Consider the following 22,250-nt stretch of genomic DNA (forward strand, 5'->3'; position numbering starts at 1 on the left):
AATCCGGAGGAAATTAAGCCAGCGCTAAATCATTTGATTATAATAGAATGCCACTCTGAACAAAAAAAGTTACAACATTGAATAACTATGCTTATAAGTATTAACTTAAACCTTTCAACGTCATCTTGAATTTGAATAGTCTGCTTAGTCCGTCGCTTCTTCACGTTTTTCTTAGCACTGCCAACTGATGTACGCTATGGTACTCTCCGCTGCAAGAAAAACGACTTTTTGGAGCTCCGCAATAGGTCAGTCATCCGTGCGGACTTCAAGAGAAACACAGCTATTGACTCAAATATGTATAGAGTCCTATTGAAAATACACCCATACACCTTACCAATGCAAGACCTTTTTTGTTTGTTATTCTTACCTTAGTTCCTTCAGAGGCACACATTGGTGAGTAGTCTCCCATCTTCCCTCCAGCAGGCTGTTTGTAGATGTTCTCCTATTCTTCTGAGATGAGACTTTTCTGGAGGGCTTGTTATTTTCTATGGAGTGTGTTCATTGATCATCCTTTGAGTGGGGATGGGTGCCTTCTGGTGGCCAGTGGAAGAGCATCTTAGGAAGCCTATAATCTGGCATACAGGGGATATATCCAAGGTTCAGTGAAGATGGTTAGTTTTGAAAGTAGTAAGACATATCTTCTGTTTGGTTAGCACTAGGCATTCCATAGAGTAACTTGGAACAGACAAAATATTGGTCAGGAATAGTCTAAGTTTCAGCTTCTGTGAGTATGCTGAGGAATTTTAGAGTAGTACAAATCTTTGGCATGATTTGTTGGCTAAGGCTATTCTGGTGCGCAATTATTTTTCAATGTACTGCCTAAGTAATTGTCTGTCACCTGTTTGACATTATCTCCAGGTTGGATTTCTATGGGTAAACTGCTGATTGTCGTAGCTTTAGTCTTTAGAGAATTAATATGTAATCCAAACTAATTAGCTGTCTTTTCAAGTTTGCTAGCCCCAGAACCTTTTGTTTGTTGGCTTCTATAGGCTAAACATTATTGGTAAAATTGAGATCCTGGATTAGCTATTCTGCAATTTTGTTTCTATGTCAATTTATCTGTCTAAGATATAGTCTGTAACTATGACAACAAGAAAAACTCACAACCAACAGCCTTGTCTGATGCTAGTCATCACTCTGAAGTAGTAGATGTTGTCATCAGATGTGTTTATACACCATCCTGTCTCTTTGTACACTACAACTATTATACAGACTGGCTTCATGGTAAGGCTATAGAATTAACTTTCCACATGGTTTGAGAATTCACTGAATCAAATGCTTTCTAAAAGTCCACAAAGAGTATATATAAGCATTACCTTAATTTGCACTTCAGAGCAATAAGGTCCAATGGATCTGTGTTGCTCCATAAGAGATGATGAATGACTGTTACTGATCTGGATCATGCTAGCAGTATTTCCAGTTCCTGTATGACCACTTTTTATCCAGTGACTTCTTGAAAGATACAGGTGAAGTTGCTGACATTGTTGACTCAGAGAGGGAATTCCAGTCATTGACAACTCTTTCAGAGAAGAAGGTTTGATGCATTCTTGTGTTCATGTGGCATTTAGAAAGTTTCTTTGAATGGTCTCTTGTATGGGATTGGTAAGATTCATCAAGGTTGAGGAGACTAGATGTGCCATTGGAGAGTTTGTGGGTAAGCAGCATGTCATGGCATGTTGCGGCAGTACACCAGAGTAGGTAGTTTGAGTTTTTTTTAGTCTTTCATCATAGGAGAGGTCTTTCAGCCTCTGCATGCCCTCAAGAAGTCTCGTGTTGTCTTCATATTGGGGAGTGGCTATGCAGTTTCCAAAGTCAAGGTTGGCTCTTATGGTGGCCTTATAAAATTTAAGAAAGACTTTGGGGGATCTGCTCATAATAGATCTCTTGAGTCCTGTGTTAGATTTGGAAACCACATCCCTTATTTGGGAGTGAAACTTGATTCACTGTCTCTATTCATTAGATTCCTCAAGCATTGTGCATAGAGTGAAGATTAGGTTGGCACAGGTCTTAGCCAGATTACATGTTCTTCTTCACGTAACTGGGGATAAAAGGTAGTTTGGAATCTTCTAAACATTACAGTCAAAGCTTGTTTTTTGGCTTACATGTAATCATTATTTTTAGGAAATGTATTTTAAAGAGCACAACAAAATTATTCCACTCATTGAAAATGAATGTTTAGCATGAGCCCCTACACTATAGACTACAGAAAATAGGACAGAGACTAGAACAGTCTTTAGAACTTTACAGTTCTATTGACCCAGTGGTCCTAGAATATTGCAAGAGGGCTCATTCTAACGGAAATTAAAAGTTCTAGTGCCCTTTTAAGTGACCAAAAGAAATTGGAGGGCACCTAACCCCACATGCTCTTTTTATCCCCAAAGTCAAAGGGTCAAAATTCCAAGATAGCCATTTTATTCAGTATAGTTGAAAAACATAATAACTATGTCTTAGGGGATGACTTACTCCCTAACAGTCCCCAGGGGAGGGGCTACAAGTTACAAACTTTGACCAGTGTTTATATACAGTAGGCCCAGTGGCTATTGGGAAGTCTCATGGATTGTATTACTGTCTCATGGATTTCCCGGCATTATTTCAAAATGATCAAAAATCAAATAAAAACAAATTTTCCAACTGAAAGTAAGGAGCAACATTTAAACTTAAAACAACCAGAAATCATTCTCTATATGAAAGGGGATGCCTCCTCCTCAACACCTTGTTTTTGGGCTGACTCTTTGTTACAATTTTACCTTTAAAAGTAATGAAAAAACTTAGTGTAAAGAGCGAGGTGTTGAGGAGGAAAGATCCCCTTTTATGCTTTTTGTTTGGCCCTAGCCGGCTGGTCAAAAAGGACCATCTTTAGCAATCTGTCATTCTTCATCTGCAGAACGCCTCTAAGCTATTATAGCCCTCATTATTTCTCTCATTATAGCCCTAGAAATTGGGACTGAACAGCATTTTTGGTATAGCTTTCTGTTTGAGATACATCAGTCAGTTTGGTACCCAAAATAAAATCCACTTCCAATTTCTCTGGAAAACATTTAGCAAATTCTCCTGCATTTTTTGGAGCGCCCATGCTTCTGAGCCATAATTGGCAACTTTTATCAATCTAGCTACAACTATTAAGGCGGTGCCCGCTGTCTCCAATCACTTTCCACAGAATGTCTATTCATTGCTTCAGCTCAGCCCATCACTCTTGGCCCATTTCATTTTTCACTATTTTTTCATTTGGATAGTGACCCCCTCATATAAGGTCTGGGGATTATCGGCAGGGGTTCCAGTTGCAAATTTATAATTTTAATTAATTAAAGTGCACTTTTTGTTGTCAATTACAGACAGTTGCCAGGTATAAATTCCAGTTGATAAAAATGAACAAGGGGTTTTAATCAACCAGCTTATCCAATATCCAACAAGGGATCAACCAAATTATCTAACTAGATGGCAAACATATTTGTATTTAGAAAGAAATTGGATAACCTAGGACCTTAATATATATAAGCTTATATACTATATTTTTGATTTGTCATAGGGTGCAAATTCAGTCTATAGGCTACTTATTGAAATTTCGACAAAACAACATTTTTGTTTAATAGAATAGAAATTTTGCCTGAATTTTCAGTTTCCAGTTGCTTTTTCTCTGCATTTAGTTCTGAAAATGCAATTCCTGTTATTTGGGTAGAATTCTGAGTCACATCAATGGTTTTTTTTTCAAAATTTAGGAAATGTATTTGCACACCTTTAAAATCTTATAGGCTAAATTGAGATTGAGCAAAGTTGTGAAACTAAAAACAATTTTGTTGTACTTCATATAAGCAGAAGATTTATTTTTCAAGGTTTTACTTTTATAACACACTTATTTTTAAATCATCAAAGGTCAGGACCCTCTAGAGGGAGAGGGAGTGGAAGTAGGTACTTCAAAATACCTTCCTGGAACACACTTTAACTTGTAAACCTATCCCTGAAAGTTTCATTTTTCTAAACTAACCCCTTTCAAAGATGACAAGAAGTCATCAAACTAGAATTTTACCCGGCATTTTTAGAGCCTAGGCCTATTTCGAAAAACTGCAGAATGTAAAGCAATAATTTTTTTTTGGTAGCCAATATTTCTTTTTCTTCCTATCTGGCTTTTACTAATGATAAACCTTACCCTGTAGATGTAATTTCAGATCATTGAATATTTAGTTTAATCCAACCATCAGAAGCAAACAATGCATAGGCCTAAATAAACACTGGCTGAAAACCAGATACAATATCCTAACTTTTAATCACCAGTGGAAAAAGCGGCCAAATTTGAATTTAATGATATTGATGAAATTATTGAAAGAGGAAAGTCATTATTCTTATGAGCTGCGTTTTAGTCCAGTTCTACAGCCGCCTGTGGTTTACAGATCATTCCTGCAATTCTCAATCTGGCCGTCGTTTTGTAAAAAGAACCATAGATTGTTGTGATTGAGCTAATAAATACTTGCAAAAATAGTACTGAGGTTTTGTTTTGAATAAAATAAATGTACTGAAATGAAATTAGTCATTTTTTTGAAAATAGTATTATCATTATTGAGCCATAAGTAGCTTAACATTAGTTCTATGTTTGGAGCATAATGATGTGTGATCATTTCTAATAATTAAAATAAATTTGAAAACTTCCGTTCACCAATACCCCGCTTTGCGTCGTTTCGTTTTGCATTTTTTGAAGTTGTATAGCTGCTCAATTAGTACTAATTTCCACTTCGCGTCGCTAGGTTTTCGAGGTTGCGTTGTTCTGGATTCGAGTCTGGAATTTTTTCTTCTAGTCCCTTTTTATCAGATGAATGCCCTTTTCGTCAATTTAACTCAGGGGTGGATCAAGAGCAAAAACTTGGGGGACAATGTGACAAAAGGGTTAATAATTGACAAAATCATTCTAAAAAAGAGTGCAGGAAGAAAACAAAAGACTGGAAAAGAGGGCACCAGAATAATCTACGGGGCAGGGCTCCCTCGGCCTTCCCAAATCCACCGGGGACTTGACTTCATCTTTCCTTTTAATTGATTATTTTGTTTTTGGTTCTCTCTTTTAAGTAATAATTATCGTTTTTACAATATTGAACTCCCAATTTTATCAATGCAGAACTCCAAATTTTACATAAGAAAATGTTAAGAGGAATTGGCCAGGGGGAAATTTTTAACCGGTTGTAACTGTCTGAGTATCGATCCTTAGGGGTTGTTTTTTCCACGTAAAAATTTTTCATGGAGGAGTTTACCACGGTATAAATTCTCCAGAGGGAATTTTTTGTTGGAGTAAGTTGTTACAAGGGGGTAGGGTATTTTCCACGGAAAGGGCGATTTCTTGTATGATTTTAGAACAATCAGAAATTAAAGAGTTTTTCCAATGAAAGTGTGCTAAGATATATTATACAGCCAGAATCTTCCGCAAGAAATTTTGTGGGGAGAATTTTCAAGTAGAATGGAATTGCCTGGGAGGAGTTTTCCTGGCGTGGGGTATTTTTCGTGTAAGGAATTTTATATGGACTTTGAAATTGAGGGATTTTCCGGGGAAAAAAGAGTTTTCCATGGAGGGGAAGCCGGATTTCAAGGCATTATTTAAAAGCAATCAGAAATTAACTTTTAAAAAACTAATTGTTTTCAACCCAAAGTAAGGAGCAACGTTAAAACTAAAAAAGAACAGAATTTATTTCATATTCAAGGGGGCAGACTGCTCCTTTCTCAAAACCTGACTCTTTACGCTAAAGTTTGACTTTTTGTCCTAATTCTTTTAGAACAACTCCTGATACAAAATTGCCAATTAATTAAGACAATTCAAAGCTTTTTTTTAATTAAAAACTAAAAAAACTAAAAACTTTCAAATAACTCAAAACCTGCTTGAAACATGATCGATGGCTATATAATGTTTATGCTATGGCTACAGAACATAATGAAAAATATATCACCTACTCTGGAAAAAAGGAATAAAAATAACCAAAGGCACTTAGGAAAATGGGAAATTCAAGAAAAAAAATTAATTTACATTATCAATGTATTCAAACATGATTTTATTTATTACTTCTTGATGGATTAGTTTTGTCACACAGGCTGGATGTTCTGCTGGATGTCAAGATGACAGTTCTGCTGGATGTTCTCGCTCCCTTGATTATATTTATGAGTGACAATTGACAAATAATCCATCGACACGTTGCTGACATTAAGCAGATTATAGCAGAAATATAGCAGAATCTATGAAAAATCAAGATGACAGTTCTGCTGAATGTTCTCGCTGCCATGATTATATTTATGAATGACAATTGACAAATAATCTATTGACACATTGCTGAAATTAAGCAGAATATAGCAGAAATGTAGCAGAATCTATGAAAAAGCAAGATCACAGTTTTGCTCAATGTTCTTGTTGCCATGATTATATTTATGAATGCCAATTGACAAATAATCTATCGACATTTTTCTGACACTAAGGGTAGTATTAGCAACAATGTAGCAGAATCTATGAAAAAGCAAGATGACAGTTCTGCTGGATGTTATCGCTGTTGTGATTATATTTATGAGTAACAATTGAAAAATAGTCTATCGACACGTTGCTGACATTTAGCAGATTATAGCAGAAATATAGCAGAATCTATGAAAAATCCAGATGACAGTTCTGCTGGATGTTCTCGCTGTCGTGATTACATTTATGAGTGACAAATTGACAAACAATCTAATGACACGTTGCTGATATTAAGAAGATTATAGCATAAGTATAGAAGAATCTATGAAAAATCAAGATGACAGTTCTGCTGGATGTTCTCGCTGCCGTGATTACATTTATGAGTGACAATTGACAAATAATCTATCAATATGTTGCTGACATTAAGGGTATTATCAGCAAATGTGCCCTTGAATCTATAAAAAAGCACGAACAATTTTGAAGGATACTGCTGCTGCCGCTATTGCATTTATAAATGAGAATTGATTTTCAATCCAGCCACGTGTTTACTATTGGAACCTTGGGCTCAGTCAGAGTTGCCAAACCCTAATGATTTTTCACTATTTCTATATATATATATATATATATATATATATATATATATATATATATATATATATATATATATATATATATATATATATATATATATATATATATATATATATATATATATATATATATATATATATATATATATATATATTGCCTAAAAAAAATATACTAAATCAGTACAAAAATCACTAGGTTATTGAAGAAATTCACTAAATTGACCTAAAAATCACTAAGAGCTAGTGTTTTTTTCACCGGGTGGCAACCCTAGGCTCGTGTTCGGCATTGCAACTCCCCGTCAAGATCACGGAATATTTTATATCGTATCTTAGCTACAGCAAATTTTATATAAAAAAATAAAGTTGTATCTAGTGAGAAAACTCAACACAAGTAATCAAATTTGGCAAAAGAGGTTATTTGTTTTGCCTAATTTGAAGAAACAATCATGGGAGTGAATACGGGACTCGGCAATGCACATGTTTAGCATTGAAACCTAGCCTGGACGTGGCTTTGCAGTTCCCCGTCAAGATCGTGAAGTGTTTTATTCTGTAACCTGGCTATAATAAATTTTGAAAAAATCAAGTTGTATCTGTTCAGAAGACTCACGGCACAAACGATAATAAACGTGACTTGTTTTATCTGGTGTGAAGACATTTTTACAGTAGTGAACGTGGGACTGGAGCGAGAACCAAGCATCGTAGAGGCACTTCTTATTCTGAAAATTATCAAAGTTTTTATAATTTTTTGTGGGCCTTATTCTAATCAAAAAGGGTTTTTAAAGTGTTTACTAAATTTTCAATCAGTGAATTATTTGAAATGAGTTATAAATGCATGCTAAAAAATGAATAAGTATGTAAGGAATGAAATATACAATGAATATTTAATATAATATAATATGTAATTTAGCAGTAAAATGGCATACAATGAATACGATTCATTAATGTTTTATTAAGATATATATGAAATGTTTAGAATTTGATACAAATTAAAATATGAAAAGGATCTTCTTTCTTCGTCTTTCATTGAGTGAATTAGAATTAGGAAGTAACCAGTGCTTTACAATCATAGATTGAAAAATCAATTTAGATGAAAAAAATGGAAGCAATAAGCGATCAACGAGTAAACAAACGGTTCTTCTAGGGGTTGGTCTGGGGCAAGACAGAAGTTTATGCACATAATCATAGACTAAAAATAAAACTAGAAGGAAAAAAATCAAAAAAGAAAAAATATACGGCTTTCCTGTTTTTGTTCTGATAAAAGTCAATATTTTAACATTTACTTCCTTTTGCAAGTATGGTGTAACTGAATAAAATTATAAATAAACAAGAGTTTTTGATTGCTCCAGTGGGAGTGGGGTATTTAGATTGTTCGGTATTGCTTCCAACAATGGCGGTTTAACCCTAATCCTTCCAAATTTGCTTGTGTGTCCTTTGGAGGAACATTAATAATTGGATCTTTTGCTGTGCGAGGATAATGGGAGTAGTTATTGATTGAAATAGGCTCTGTAGATCCTATAATCTATACAAGAGTAAGTGTTGAAGGAAAGGATAAATGTGACTTCTTTGGTTTTTTACTTATCTTGCCTTTTATTAATTTTTTTGCCGTTTTTTAATGGCTTAATCGGATATGATTTTGTTTAAAGGTACGTTGTAAAACTAGGTTCGGAGCTAGAGTCTCCTTAGGATGTTTTTATTTGCTTAGTCATGCTAATTTTGTTTTCTTTGTATTTTTGTTTTGTATGAGATAATATAGCTGTTATTGGCCTAAAAAAGCGTGGTTTTAACTTTAAAAAACATAGTTTGACTCTTAGTACCAGTGGTACCAGCTACCGGCCTTAAAAGCGTGATTTTAACTTTAAATAAACTTAGTTCGAACTGTAGGCCTACTCTTGAACAGCCTCAGAAGTTTATGCTGTCTTATTTTGAAGGGGGGGCAGATACTTTTCTGGTGATATCTGCCTTAGGGTGATCTTAAATTAAATGGCAGTATTATTGACATTGAAGTTCAAAATTTTCAGAATATCCAGAGTGAAAAGGATTTTTTTGTGAAATCATGAATCTCTGTTGATCGTCAATTATATAGCTACGCTATTGCTTTAGTTACTCTTTTTGGCTCTTTAAACTCGGTATGGAATAAAGTGGACCAAGTCTGAAAAGAAGCCAGTTGAAATAAGAGCCCTTGAGTTTAAGAACTGATAGTTAGAGATGATGTAGATAGAGTTTTAAGAGAAGAACAGAGTGGTTTTAGGAAGGGGAGAGAATCTGGTTAACAAATTTTTCCTCTAAGATTAATAAATGAGAAGTCTCAGAGCCATCACACCCCTTTGGTCCTAAATTTTATACATTATGAACAAGCGTTTGATTCTGCTTATACAAGAGCTTTGGAGAATGTACTAGATAAATGAAGTAAAATAATTAGTGCTATGTACGAGAATAACATTGTAGTGGTTAAGGCCGAAAATGAGGTTAGTTACTCGTTTTGTACACAGTCTGGAGTTAAGCAGGGCTGTGCGTCTATTCATATGGATCATTTCAATGAACTTTGTCCTAAAGAACACAACAAAGACAATGGGAGAACATGAAGTCAATAAGGGAAGGAAAACACTTCTAGACTTAAGTTATACTGATGATTTGGGCATCCTAGATGAAAAGATAGGGAAAATAAACTAATTTTCAAAGGTTTTACTGCTTAAATCTGCAAGAATAGGTCCGAAAAGTAATTTAAAGCGGACTAGGTTGCTATGAATAGAAATAAGTGAGGGTGAATAGGTGATGTTGGGCAGCGAGAAGATTGATCAAGTGGGCAGCTTCACTTACTTACTTATCGCTTCACTTCAGTTAGATGAAGATAAGTGTACGAACCAAAGATTAGAATAGTGGTAGCTAGATTGATAAAAGTTGTAAATTATGGTTCAGAAGCATGGGTCCTCCAAAAAATGCAGGAGGATTTGCTAAATGTTTTCCAGAGAAATTGCAAGCGGATTTTATTTTGGGTACCGAACTGACTGACGTATCTCAAACAGAAAGCTATACCAAAAATGCTGTTGAGTCCCAATTTCTAGGGCTATAATGAGAGAATTAATGAGGGCTATAATAGCTTAGATGCGTTCTGCAGATGAAGAATGACAGATTGCTAAAGATGGTCCTTTTTGACCAGCCGGCTAGGGCAAAACAAAAAGCGTAAAAAGGTATCTTTCCTCCTCAACACCTCGCTCTTTACGCTAAGTTTTTTTTATTACTTTAAAAGGTAAAGTTGTAACAAAGAGTCAGCCTTTAGTGTAAAGAGTGAGGTGTTGAGCAGGAGGCATCCCCTTTCATATAGAGAATGATTTCTGGTCGTTTTAAGTTTAAATGTTGCTCCTTACTTTCAGTTGGAAAATTTGTTTTTTATTTGATTTTTGATCATTTTGAAATAATGCCGGGAAATCCATGAGACAGTAATACAATCCATGAGACTTCCCAATAACCATTGGGCCTTCTGTATATAAAAACTGGTCAAAGTTTGTAACTTGCAGCCCCTCTCCTGGGGACTGTGAGGGAGTAAGTCATCCCCAAATACATAGTTATTATGTGTTTTCAACTATGCTGAACGAAATGGCTATCTCGAAATTTTGACCCTTTGACTTTGGGATAAAAAGAGCATGGGGGGGGGTTAGGTGCCCTACAATTTCTTTTGGTCACTTAAAAGGGCACTAGAACTTTTAATTTCCGTTAGAATGAGCCTTCTTACAACATTCTAGGACCACTGGGTCAATACAATCACCCCTGGGGGGGGGCGACAAATAAAGACACACCCATGATTGGTTTTCTGGCAAAAAATACGAAATTCCATATTTTTGTGGATAGAAGCTTGAAAATTCTACAGTAGGGTTCTTTGATACGTTGAATGCAATGGTGTGATTTTTGTTAAGATTGTATGACTTTTAAGAGGTGTTTCCGCCTGTTTTCCAAAATAAGGCAAATTTTCTCAGGCTCTTAACTTTTCATATGTAAGACTAAACTTGATGAAACTTATATATTTAAAATCAGCATAGAAATCCGATTCTTTTGATGTATCTATTAGTATCAAAACCCCATTTTTTAAAGTTAAAAATATTAAAACCCAAAACAAACAGAAAAATTATTCTGTATAAAAAAATTTATTTTTTATAAAATTCTAATTGATTTCAAATAATGCTAGTAAGTCTAGCTCACCCTCCAAGAAAAATTCGCTCAAATGACAGGAAAGTTTTTCAGGAAAATTCTCTTTAGCATACTTTTTTTTAAACAGACTAAGATCTATTTCTGATTATTATCCTAGCTTAAATATATTCGTTGCTGGACGCCTACTAAGTAGTTGTCTTGATTTGAATCTTATACCGAAACCGAAATATCTTATCGATACGTATACGAATCTTATACCGTAACCGAAAGCAAATTGTGGTGAAAGGGTGTTTACTTCCGTGACTAGTGCGGTAACTTGCGGACTACCCCAGGGTTCGATTCTGGGTCCTCTTCTCTTCTATATTTATTTAATAAACCTCGTTTGGAGTGTTTATTTAGTGTTTTAGTTTTTTTTTAGAGGAGGGTCAACCAGAAATGGACGCTCTTCTCTAATAATGACAAAGAAACAGTATGCGATTATCAGATTCTTGCTCTATGCAGTAATACGCAATTTAGAGCACTTGGAACGAAAGTAAACATTTACCAATATTGATATTTTGAGCTCATTTATAAAATGTTCCGGGATTTCCTTCGGACCAGGACAATCAATAAATTCATGTTTACTCCCTCCTCAAATCAATAAATAGGATTTAGCAAAGCTTACCTTGAGCCCAAGGAAATGATCTGAGATAACCGAGGTTGTTGTGGGTATTGCATCGGAAGTAATACAATCCCTGAGGCTCTAGTTGAGTTTGTACTAAATACGCAGGTAGAGAAGTTATAGACTGTATAGGCTGCTGTTGTCCTTGGTTGGGTATAACATTCTGAGTGCGGATACTACAAGCAAGCACTTGCTGGGAGATATCACTATGTTGTTAACTGAAGTTGGGTGTTATTTGGTAGTATTAATAGCATGTAGGATGGAATGCCAAGATGAAGTATTAATTGAACATTTTAGCCAGCATCGATGACAATTCTTAGCATCATTTTTACCCAACACCGGTTGAGGACAACCATTTAGGAGAATATTAGACAGAGAAGGAATCACTTGCGCTTTGCTGATTACAAATCAGAATTTTCTGTTGGCACATTCTTTGCTGTTTGGTTATATCGCTGCACTGAAGAAAATGATTATTTGACAATTCTTAATGTATTGTCTGTGTTTCAATAGAGCATAGCTTCACCTTTTTTAAGACTAGCGATCAGCACAGCACATTTTCACTCATTCGAAACAACTGCAGACCTTGTCGAAACTTAATCATTGTTAATCACTTAACCTTGTCGAATTCACTTAATCATACTAATAAACTTCAAACTGATTCCTCAGGTCGCTTTGCCTTGATGTCTCCATCAGACAAAACGATTAATCCTCAAAACAAAAAACAATATGACCCTCATTCAGCAAGCTAAATTTCTTTTCTATGATTGAGTTTCTAGGAAATTCTAGGAGTTTCTAGGGCCATATTTCTAGCGATTAGATTAGAAATACGTGTCTGCCAAGTCTTGTTTCCAAGAAAACTGTAATTAGACAAAATTATAATTACAACGTATGCTTATAAAACCAGTAATTTTGAATGCTTTTTATCTATCACTCAGATAAAAAAACAAAACAAAAAACACACAAAAGATAATTAATTTTGAGTCAAAAGTGTATATCGGCTTATTTCCTAGTAAAGTATGCAAAGTAGAAATATATACTTCCTGAATTTGAAGTTAGTAACAAATAATTCAGCAAATTGGTATAAAGACCTATCCTTCTGCAGGGATAACTACATCTGGTAGACTTAGACAGGATAAATAAGATCTAAGAGATGAAGATTAAAAAAAAAATTCAACTGAAGGTAAGGAGCAACATTAAAATTCAAAACAAATATAAAATATTATATAAATGAGAGGGTTCATACCCTCGTCAATACCTTACTCTGTACGCTAGAGTTCGAATTTTGTTTCAATTCTTTAAGAATGACCCCAGAGCCACAAAGACCGTCTAATTAGAATAAATAGCTCTTTTGAAGGTACTAAAAACACTAAAGAAATCAGTAGCACTTTTAAGTTTTAATGACGACCGGGACACTCAAAGATAAATTACAGACCGGGACACCGGGACACAAATGACGACCGGGACACAGGGAATATAAATGACGACTGGGACGCTCAAAGAGAAATTACAGACTGGGACACTGGGACACAAATGACAACCGGGATACTGGGAATATACATGACGACCGGGCCCCCCTCCCACCCCAACAGCTAGTAAAAATATACAAATATAGAAGTTCGTTAAGTAAGTTAATTCGTAAGTTATGTATATCTATTACTAATAAAACATTCGCAAAAAAGGTTAATTAACCAGAAATTGGAGGGAAACTAGGCCTCCTCCCCCACCGCTTTTTTCTTATAAAAATCGTCCGATCAAAACTATGAGAAAGCCAATTAGCCAAAAAAAATTAAATTAATATGCAAATTTTATTTAATTATTCATATGGAAGAGCCAAAATCAAAACACGCATTAATTCAAAAACGTTCAGAAATTAAATAAAAAAACTATTTTTTTAACTGAAATAAAGGAGCAATATTAAAACTTAAACCGAACAGAAATTACTCCGTATATGAAAGGGGCTGTTCCCTTCTCAACACCTCACTCTTTACGCTAAAGTTTGACTCTTTTTCTCTACTCTATTTTTTAAAACAGTAAAAAACTGCAAAACTGGCTTTGAGAATAGTATAATATTCTTCACGAACAAAATTGCATTAAAGAGAAAATCAGTTATCAATATTATTGCACACGAAGAAAACTAACTTAAGAACAACAATTACATTAATTTTTCCAGTAGTCCACACTATCAACAATTCTTTATCCTTGTCAAGCTTATGTCAAGAGGCGATTGGTGTAATAATGCATAAAAGGAACATATCAAACTCATTAATGGAAATAAGACATTGCCAAGGAATTAATAGAGTGTTGAATGCATCGCCAATTTTGAAATGGAAACGAAACGCCAGGGGAAATAAGGCTTCAGATCCTTGACAAAATATTATTAATGAATATATATATATATATATATATATATATATATATATATATATATATATATATATATATATATATATATATATATATATATATATATATATATATATATATATATATATATATATATATATATATATATATATATATATATGTATATATATATATATATATGTATATATATATATATATATATATATATATATATATATATATATATATATATATATATATATATATATATATGACAGTGACTATTTCGGCCCTATATCTAAGGGCCGTGTTCAGTAAAAAAAATAATAATACAAAATATAACACAAAAACACTTACAATAAAAGTTCTTGGTTAAAAATCCATTATTTTTAACATAGCCTTGGCATCATTACTTCTTAACGAAAAGTTCAAGCCAAGACTGTGTGATAAAAGCTAAAATAATAATATCCATATTTAAAATCAGCATCAAAATGTGATTCTTTTGATGTAGCTATTGATATCAAAACCCCATTTTTTAGAGTTTTGGTTGCTATTGAGCCGGGTCGCTCCTTACTACAGTTCGTTACCACGAACTGTTTGAAAAGTTCAAGCCAAGACTGTGTGATAAAAGCTAACATTTTACAAGCTAAAAAGGTTCATTCATTTCACTAGCTGTGTTTATCAAAAATTGAATAATTTTTTATTGCGATATTTGCCTCCTCTGCAGCTAATCTTGTAGTTTTTTTTGGGATTGGGCTTGTTTTTCTTGGTTCCTATTTTTGTTTTATTTTGAATTAGATTATTTTCTATTAATTTTGTGTACATAGGGTTGATCTAGCTACTTAAGATATATCCTAAGTTACACAAGATTCATTTACTGATATAATATTGACATAGTTTTCGACGTATAAATGCGAACCTTGCGTCAAAATGATTGGGGTAGTTGATATGGGACCCCTTTTCTTTTAACTTGTTTACATTGCCATAAGTATAAAATGACATAAACCACTTAAATTGCAAAAAAAAAGGTGATAGGTCCATGAAATGCAATATTTATTGCTCAAGGTGAAATAAAACCAGGATCAAACACTTCGTGGCAACGAACTTTAATTAGGGAGCAATCAGGCACAATAGTAGCCGAAACTGTAAAAAACGGAATTTGGATACCAATAGATGCATCAAAAGAATCAAATTTTGAAATAAATAAGTTTCATCAAGTTTAATCATTCTCATCAAAAGATACGTGCCTGAGAAAATTTGCCTTATTTTCAAAAAGGAGGGAAACACCTCTTAAGTCATCAAATCTTGATGAAAATCACACCATCATATGCTGCGTATCAGAAAACCCTACGTGTAGAGGTTTCAAGCTCCTATCTGGAAAAATGTGGAATTTTGTATATTTGCCTGAAAAAGATCACAGATGCGTGTTTATTTGTTGTTGTTTTTTGTATTTTTTTTCCCCCAGGGTTATTGTATCAACCCAGTAGTCCTAAAATGTTGCGAGAAGGCTCATTCTAATGGTAATTAAAAGATCTAGTGCATTTCTTAAGTAACCAAAAATTGGAGGACAATTAGGCCCCCTCCAATATTTATTTTTCCCCAAAGAGTCCGGATCATAATTTTGAGACAGCCATTTTGTTCAGCATAGTCGAAAAATCCAGGAACTGTGTCTTTGAGGACGATTTAATCCTCAAAAGTCCCAGTTGGAGGGGCTGCAAGTTATGAACAAGCTATGAACTGGGCTGCAAGCCCATTGTTTACATACAGTAATGAATGAAAAATCCTGGGGGATTTTTTCTGGTGGGGCGGCTTATGGGGAGAGTTTTACGTGGGAGGTTCTTTCCATGGAGGAATTCTTCATGGGGGAAGAGAATTTGCCATGAAGGAGGCGCCAGATTTCCAGCATTATTTAAAACGATCAGAAATTAAATAAAAAACTAGTTTTTTCAAGTGAAAGTAAGGAGCAGCATTAAAAATTAAAACAAACAAATTATTACGTAAATGACGGAGTTTGCCCTTTCGTCAATACCTCGCCCTTTACGCTAAAGTTTTTTAGTACTTTCAAAAAAACTAATTATTTCAATTAAACGACCTTTGTGATTCAGGGGACATTCTTAAAGAATTGGAACGAAATTTGAACTTTAGCGTAAAGGGTGAGGCATTGACGAGGGGAGAACCCCCTCATATATGTAATCTTTTCTGTTCTTTTTAAGTTTTAGTGTTCCTCCTTATTTATAGCTGAATTTTTTTTTTATTTAATTAAATTTAAGCGCAATTCAGGAACTCTTGTGCAAAATTGCAGCTAGAACTCTATTTGGCAAAAACTGAACCGAAAAAGGATATAGAAATATATAAAAACAGTTGACTAATTTTTACTGCTATTATTTGTAATGCTACAAATTAGGGAATTAATGTGGTATAAAGTTGATTATAATGACGGTCCCCTAACCCATGAGTTCGCTTAAAACACGACTCTTATTATAATAACCTTGTTTACAAAAGCCACTTCTAAAAAAAACAGGCAAAAATTGCAAACCTCGCTGGGGATATTTGTAATATCCCCATTAAATAAAAATAAGATAAATTAATATAAAATTAAGATTAAGATAAAAATTTCTAGACAACTTCTTCATTTAGACAATCAGATCAGATAAAGGTTATATTCAGGGGCGGAATAGCCCCTGATAATAAACCAAGATTCCAATATACACCAGCAAACATCGAAAAGCTCAAAGATTTATTCACTACGTCATGGGAGTTTACAATACCTGATAGGGTGAGCTTGGAAAATTATAATAAGGTATTCGATTTTTTTTTATGATTAAATACAAAAAAACAAGTTTTTTCAACTGAAAGTAAGGAGTGACATCAAAACTTAAAACGCACAGAAATTACTTCGTATATGAAAGAGGCTGCTTCCTCATCAACGCCCCGCTCTTTACGCTAAAGTTTGACTCTTTCTCTCAATTATTCTTTCTAAAACAGTAAAAAACTTTAGCGTAAAGAGCGGGGCGTTGATGAGGAAGCAGCCTCTTTCATATATGAAGTAATTTCTGTGCGTTTTAAGTTTTGATGTCACTCCTTACTTTCAGTTGAAAAAACTTGTTTTTTTGTATTTAATTTCTGAACGTTTTTGAATCAATGCATGTTTTGATTTTGGCTCTCCGCAGAGGAATAATCAAAACGAAATTTGAATATTTTTTTTTTGGGGGGGGGGGGGGGCTAAATGGCTTTCTCATAATTTTGATCGAATGATTTTGAGAAAAAAAGAGCGGGGGCGAAGCCTAGTTGCCCTCCGATTTTTTGGTTAATTAAAAAGGCAACTAGAACTTTTAATTTTTTACGAATCTTTTTATTGGTAAAAGATTTACGTAGCTTATAAATTAGCTTACGTTAAGAACTTTTGTATTCTCATGTTTTTATTACATATATGAGGGGATTCGCCCCATCGTCAGTACCTCGCTCTTTACACTAAAGCTTAAATTTTATCCCAATTCATTAAGAATGACCCCTGAATCACAAAAGCCGTAGAATAAATAGTTGAAATTACTAAAAATACTTTAGCGTAAAGAGCTAGGTATCATAAGGAGGTGAGCCCCTTATATGGGTAATAATTTCTGTTTGTTTTAAGTTTTATTGCTGTTCCTTACTTCCAGCTGAAAAAGCTTTTTCACATTTATTTTTTATTTTTTTTTTTAAATAATGCTAGTAAATCCTGCTCTCCCTTCATGGAAGTTTTCTTTTCCCATGACAAATTCTCGATGGAAAGTTCCCCCAGCATATCCCCCTCTTCTCAACCCCTCCCCCCAACCAAAAAAATCCTCCTGAAAACACCTGTATACTTCCCAATAACCATTACTATATGTAAGCACAGGTCAAAGTTTGTAACTTGTTGCCCCTCCCACGGGGACTGTGGGGGAGTAAGTCGTCCCCAAAGACATAGTTATAAGGTTTTTCGACTACGCTGAATAAAATGGCTATCTCAGAATTTTGATCCGTTGACTTTGGGAAAATAATTAGCGTGGGAGGGGGCCTAGGTGCCCTCCAATTTTTTTGGTCACTTAAAAAGGGCACTAGAACTTTTCATTTCCGTTAGAATGAGCCCTCTTGCAACATTCTAGGACAACTGGGTCGATACGATCACCCCTGGGAAAAAAAAAAAAAAAAAAAAAAAAAAAAAAAAACAAATAAACACGCATCCGTGATCTGCCTTCTGGCAAAAAAATGCAAAATTCCACATTTTTGTAGATAGGAGCTCGAAACTTCTACAATAGGGTTCTCTGATACGCTGAATCTGATGGTGTGATTTTCGTTAAGATTCTATGACTTTTAGGGGGTGTTTCCCCCTATTTTCTAAAATAACGCAAATTTTCTCAGGCTCGTAACTTTTGATGGGTAAGACTAAACTTGATGAAACTTATATATTTAAAACCAGCATTAAAATGCGATTCTTTTGATATAGCTATTGGTATCAAAATTCCATTTTTTAGAGTTTTGGTTACTATTGAGCCGGGTCGCTCCTTACTACAGTTCGTTACCACGAACTGTTTGAAACAGTAAAGGAGAAATTTATCCACCATTGCCGAACACCCCAACCAAGTCTTTCTAAGAGATCAACACCCATAGCCCCATGGACTACAGCTGGAATACTGAAGTCAATAAAGAGGAAACAGAACCTTTGGAAAAAGTATAGGAACAGACCAAGTGATACTAAATTAGAGGCTTTTAAACTATACCGGAAGATGCTTAAAACTCTGATTCGAAAAGCTAAAATTACATATTTTTCCCGAAGGTTTGCGGATTCCGGCAAAAATATTAAGAAAACTTGGGATGTAATTAAGGAAGTTACGCAACCATCGGCAAGACCTAGAAAGCTCCCTAAACCACTTAATGTTCAGAATTAGCTTTTCTTGGACGAAGACCAAGTGCGACATCAGATGACTAAATTTTTTGCTGAGGTTGGGAAAACAACGGCGTTAAGTGTGGTTCCTTCTTCAAGTTCTAGATCTTGGAAGCAGTTCCTCGGTCCTTTCTGTGCAAAGTCGATGGTTCTTGAGTCAGTTACGGAGCAGGAACTGATAATAATAATTTCGTCATTGAAAAATTCTTCATCTGGATTCGACCAAATTCCTGCCAAATTAATTAAACAGATTCTTCCCTCAATTATTACACCACTATGCCACTTGGTTAACCAGTCATTCAAGCTCGGAATATTCCCTCAGCGTCTCAAGTTGGCACGAGTGATAGCACTATTTAAAGGAGGTGACCGGGAGGACCCGGGGAACTATAGGCCTATATCTCTTCTGTCTGTTTTTTCTAAAATATTTGAAAAGGCTATGCTAAAGCGTTTTCTGAGTTTCCTAGACGCAAAGAAGTTTTTTCATCGGCACCAATTTGTTTTTCGAGAGAAGTGCTCAACAGAACACGCATGTAATATGCTTCTTCATTTTGTATGACAGTCTTTAGACTTCGGCCTTATCCCTGCGGCAATATTCCTTGATATGAAGAAAGCTTTTGACAGCCTCACACACGATATACTTATTGGTAAGTTGTCGCATCAAGGTGTTCGTGGAGAAGCTCTGTCTTGGTTTTCTTCATTCCTAACTGGCCGATCCATAGCAGTAGAAGCTTCTGATGAGCATGTTCCAGTTGAATATGGAGTGCCACAAGGCTCAGTTCTTGGGCCATCCCTTTTCCTCATATATGTCAACGACCTCTATCGACTATTTAGCAACGCACGATCTGATTTCTGTTGTCATTTGTGCCAGAAAGGAGATGCTGTGGTTGGAGCCTTGGATACGCCTGGTCAACATGAAGAACTCTTTGCATTCGCCGACGACACCAGCCTGGGGGCTGCAGCACCTGATGAATCATCTCTTATCCTCAAGCTATAATTGATGACAGAAAGCATATATCGTTGGTTTGATGCAAATTTGTTAGCTTTGAATGTAAAAAAATCGTTTCTTCTTATATTCTCCCGCATAGGCAAAAGCTGCCCTACAGTGACAGAACTTAAAACATCTAAGGGATCCATATCCCGCCCATCTGACTGGTTTATTCGATTCCTTGGGATACTTCTGGATAAATCTATCTTTCAAACGGCATATTCAGTCAATGAGATTAAAGGTTTCTCGAGGCCTTGGAATTATTCAGAAGCTGAAGCGAGTCTTTCCTTTTTCTATCCTTCGTCTATTATACTTCTCTCTTATTTGCCCTTATTTATGCTACTGCTCGTCAGCGTGGATGTCAACATTTCCATCTGTACTTACACCTTTCCATAATCTCCAACTGAAAGCAGCAAAAATCCTTCAGTCTATCACCCATATTTCTGTTGACCTTCTGAAGATTAAAGATATTCATACATTACACCTCTCTTTCATTGCATTTCAGTATTTCCGTGGAGACCTTCCATCAAGTTTTTCGGGCTTCTTGAAATTGTTCAAAATGTCAGTCCTTATGAAACTAGAAACAAGAATGATGTGCTAGTGCCATCCACCCCTGCAGTGCGCTCGGACTTTGGTCTGATAGTTGCTGTCAGACATGCCTGGAATTCCATTCCTGTTGGGATTTGACGGTCCTGTACCATAGGCTCCTTCAAGAAACGGTTTAAGAATTTTTTAATTTAAAAAAAAATTAAATTATAATATTGATCAGTTATTTATATTGTTTAGTTATCAAGATTTAATTTATTTAATTAATTATTTAGATTGAATTTAATTATTTAGATTTGGGTGGTGTGAGTGTCGGATCCTCGATGTATTTTTTTTTTTTTTTTAAGTACGTGGTGCGGAGACCAGTTGTATTCGGGTGAGGATTGGTGAGTAGACTCTAAATATATTTTAAGTGTGAATGTATTTAATAGTTATTTATGTTTTGTTTTGTTGTTTTTTCCCAAATAACGGGCCATTGAGCCCTTTGGGATATTTTTTATTTATAAATGGATGAATATTGATAATAAAAGGAACTTGAACTTGAACGTCACTAGAAGAAGAGTAAATGTTTTTCATGTTCTTAAAAAATTAACGCTAAATTAAGGTGTATTGACGTGTATCATGAAGATAGCAGTAGGTCAGAGTAAATATATGCTCATGCGCCGATCCAGGACTGAAAGTTCTGTTTAGTGTTTACACCAGTCACGTCAAAAATTAAGAATATCAATTCCTTATTTTTATAGAGGTAAAGTATCAGAAACAAATTATTCTTAGCTTAAAAAAATGAATTAGAATCTCAAGTATGAATTCCAAACATTTTGTTAATTTTTGAACCCAAGATGAATTTCATAATAATTTTTATCGTCATACACGCTTATGATATAAAGTCTCTTCATCACCACAATCACAGGTGGAACAATAAATTTTATCAATTCTACAGAAAAATAAACTTAATTTACAGAGACCAGCAACAGCTTGTGCCAGTCTATAATTAGGAGAAGTTTTGCAACTCGAAGAAGGCCACTATGATCAGTAAAAAACCGGAGGGTCCAGGCCTTAACAGCTTGGCAGCATATTTTATACTATCTCATATACAGGTTTAGGCGTGAAGATTTCCGAATTTTATGCATAGTATTAGAGGAAGAAATGGAATTACGGAATACGTAATTTGCTTGCGAGTCAGTATAATATATATGTTCATTTATTTTATAGCTTTTTAAATTATCCAAGGGTGGCCAGGAATTAGGCCTTCCTCTCTTTAAATATCTGGTGAGAGCTAACTCTTTGGTTCTGAAGTCAGTAGGAAGGCATCCTGTTAAAGCCGTTATTGTCTCAGTTTTACCAGATAAAAAAGCTATGGAAATCAAAACCATTGAAATTATCGGGACAGATAATAACTTGTGTAGAATTTTCTTTTTACTCAGCACTGACAACTATACAGATATGGCATATAAAATGGTGAAGTCAATAGCAGCTTCCTATAACTTTCTTAGGGCAAATGGTTTAAGACCCCAAGTGGTTTTGGTGGCACATGACAATTTTGTTGAATATTGTCTGGGGACTTTAGTTTACTTTCAACGGGGTCATTCCGAAGTTCCTGTTCAAAATTAAGTCCAAGTACATTACTTTATTGCTCATTGGTATTCTATTGTCTAAAAACTGAAGATTAA

At 34.8% G+C, this 22,250-nt stretch overlaps 1 protein-coding gene across 2 annotated transcripts in view; it reads right to left on the minus strand.

The window, feature by feature from the left end:
- Positions 1-22,250, minus strand: part of LOC136043814 (importin subunit alpha-5-like) — a 128,207-nt gene that overhangs the window by 26,371 nt on the left and 79,586 nt on the right. Inside the window, exon 1 of one of the 2 annotated variants that reach the window (XM_065728736.1) lies at positions 368-1,073. The exons of the other annotated variant lie outside the window; for it this stretch is intronic. Coding sequence (XP_065584808.1) covers positions 368-409 — 42 coding nt within the window. The 5' untranslated portion in view covers positions 410-1,073. Of the gene's footprint in view, positions 1-367; positions 1,074-22,250 lie in introns of those variants that run through there. 2 annotated transcript variants of the gene reach the window in all.

Source organism: Artemia franciscana, chromosome 2 (assembly GCF_032884065.1).
Source record: "Artemia franciscana chromosome 2, ASM3288406v1, whole genome shotgun sequence".
NCBI classification, from domain to species: Eukaryota; Metazoa; Arthropoda; class Branchiopoda; order Anostraca; family Artemiidae; genus Artemia; species Artemia franciscana.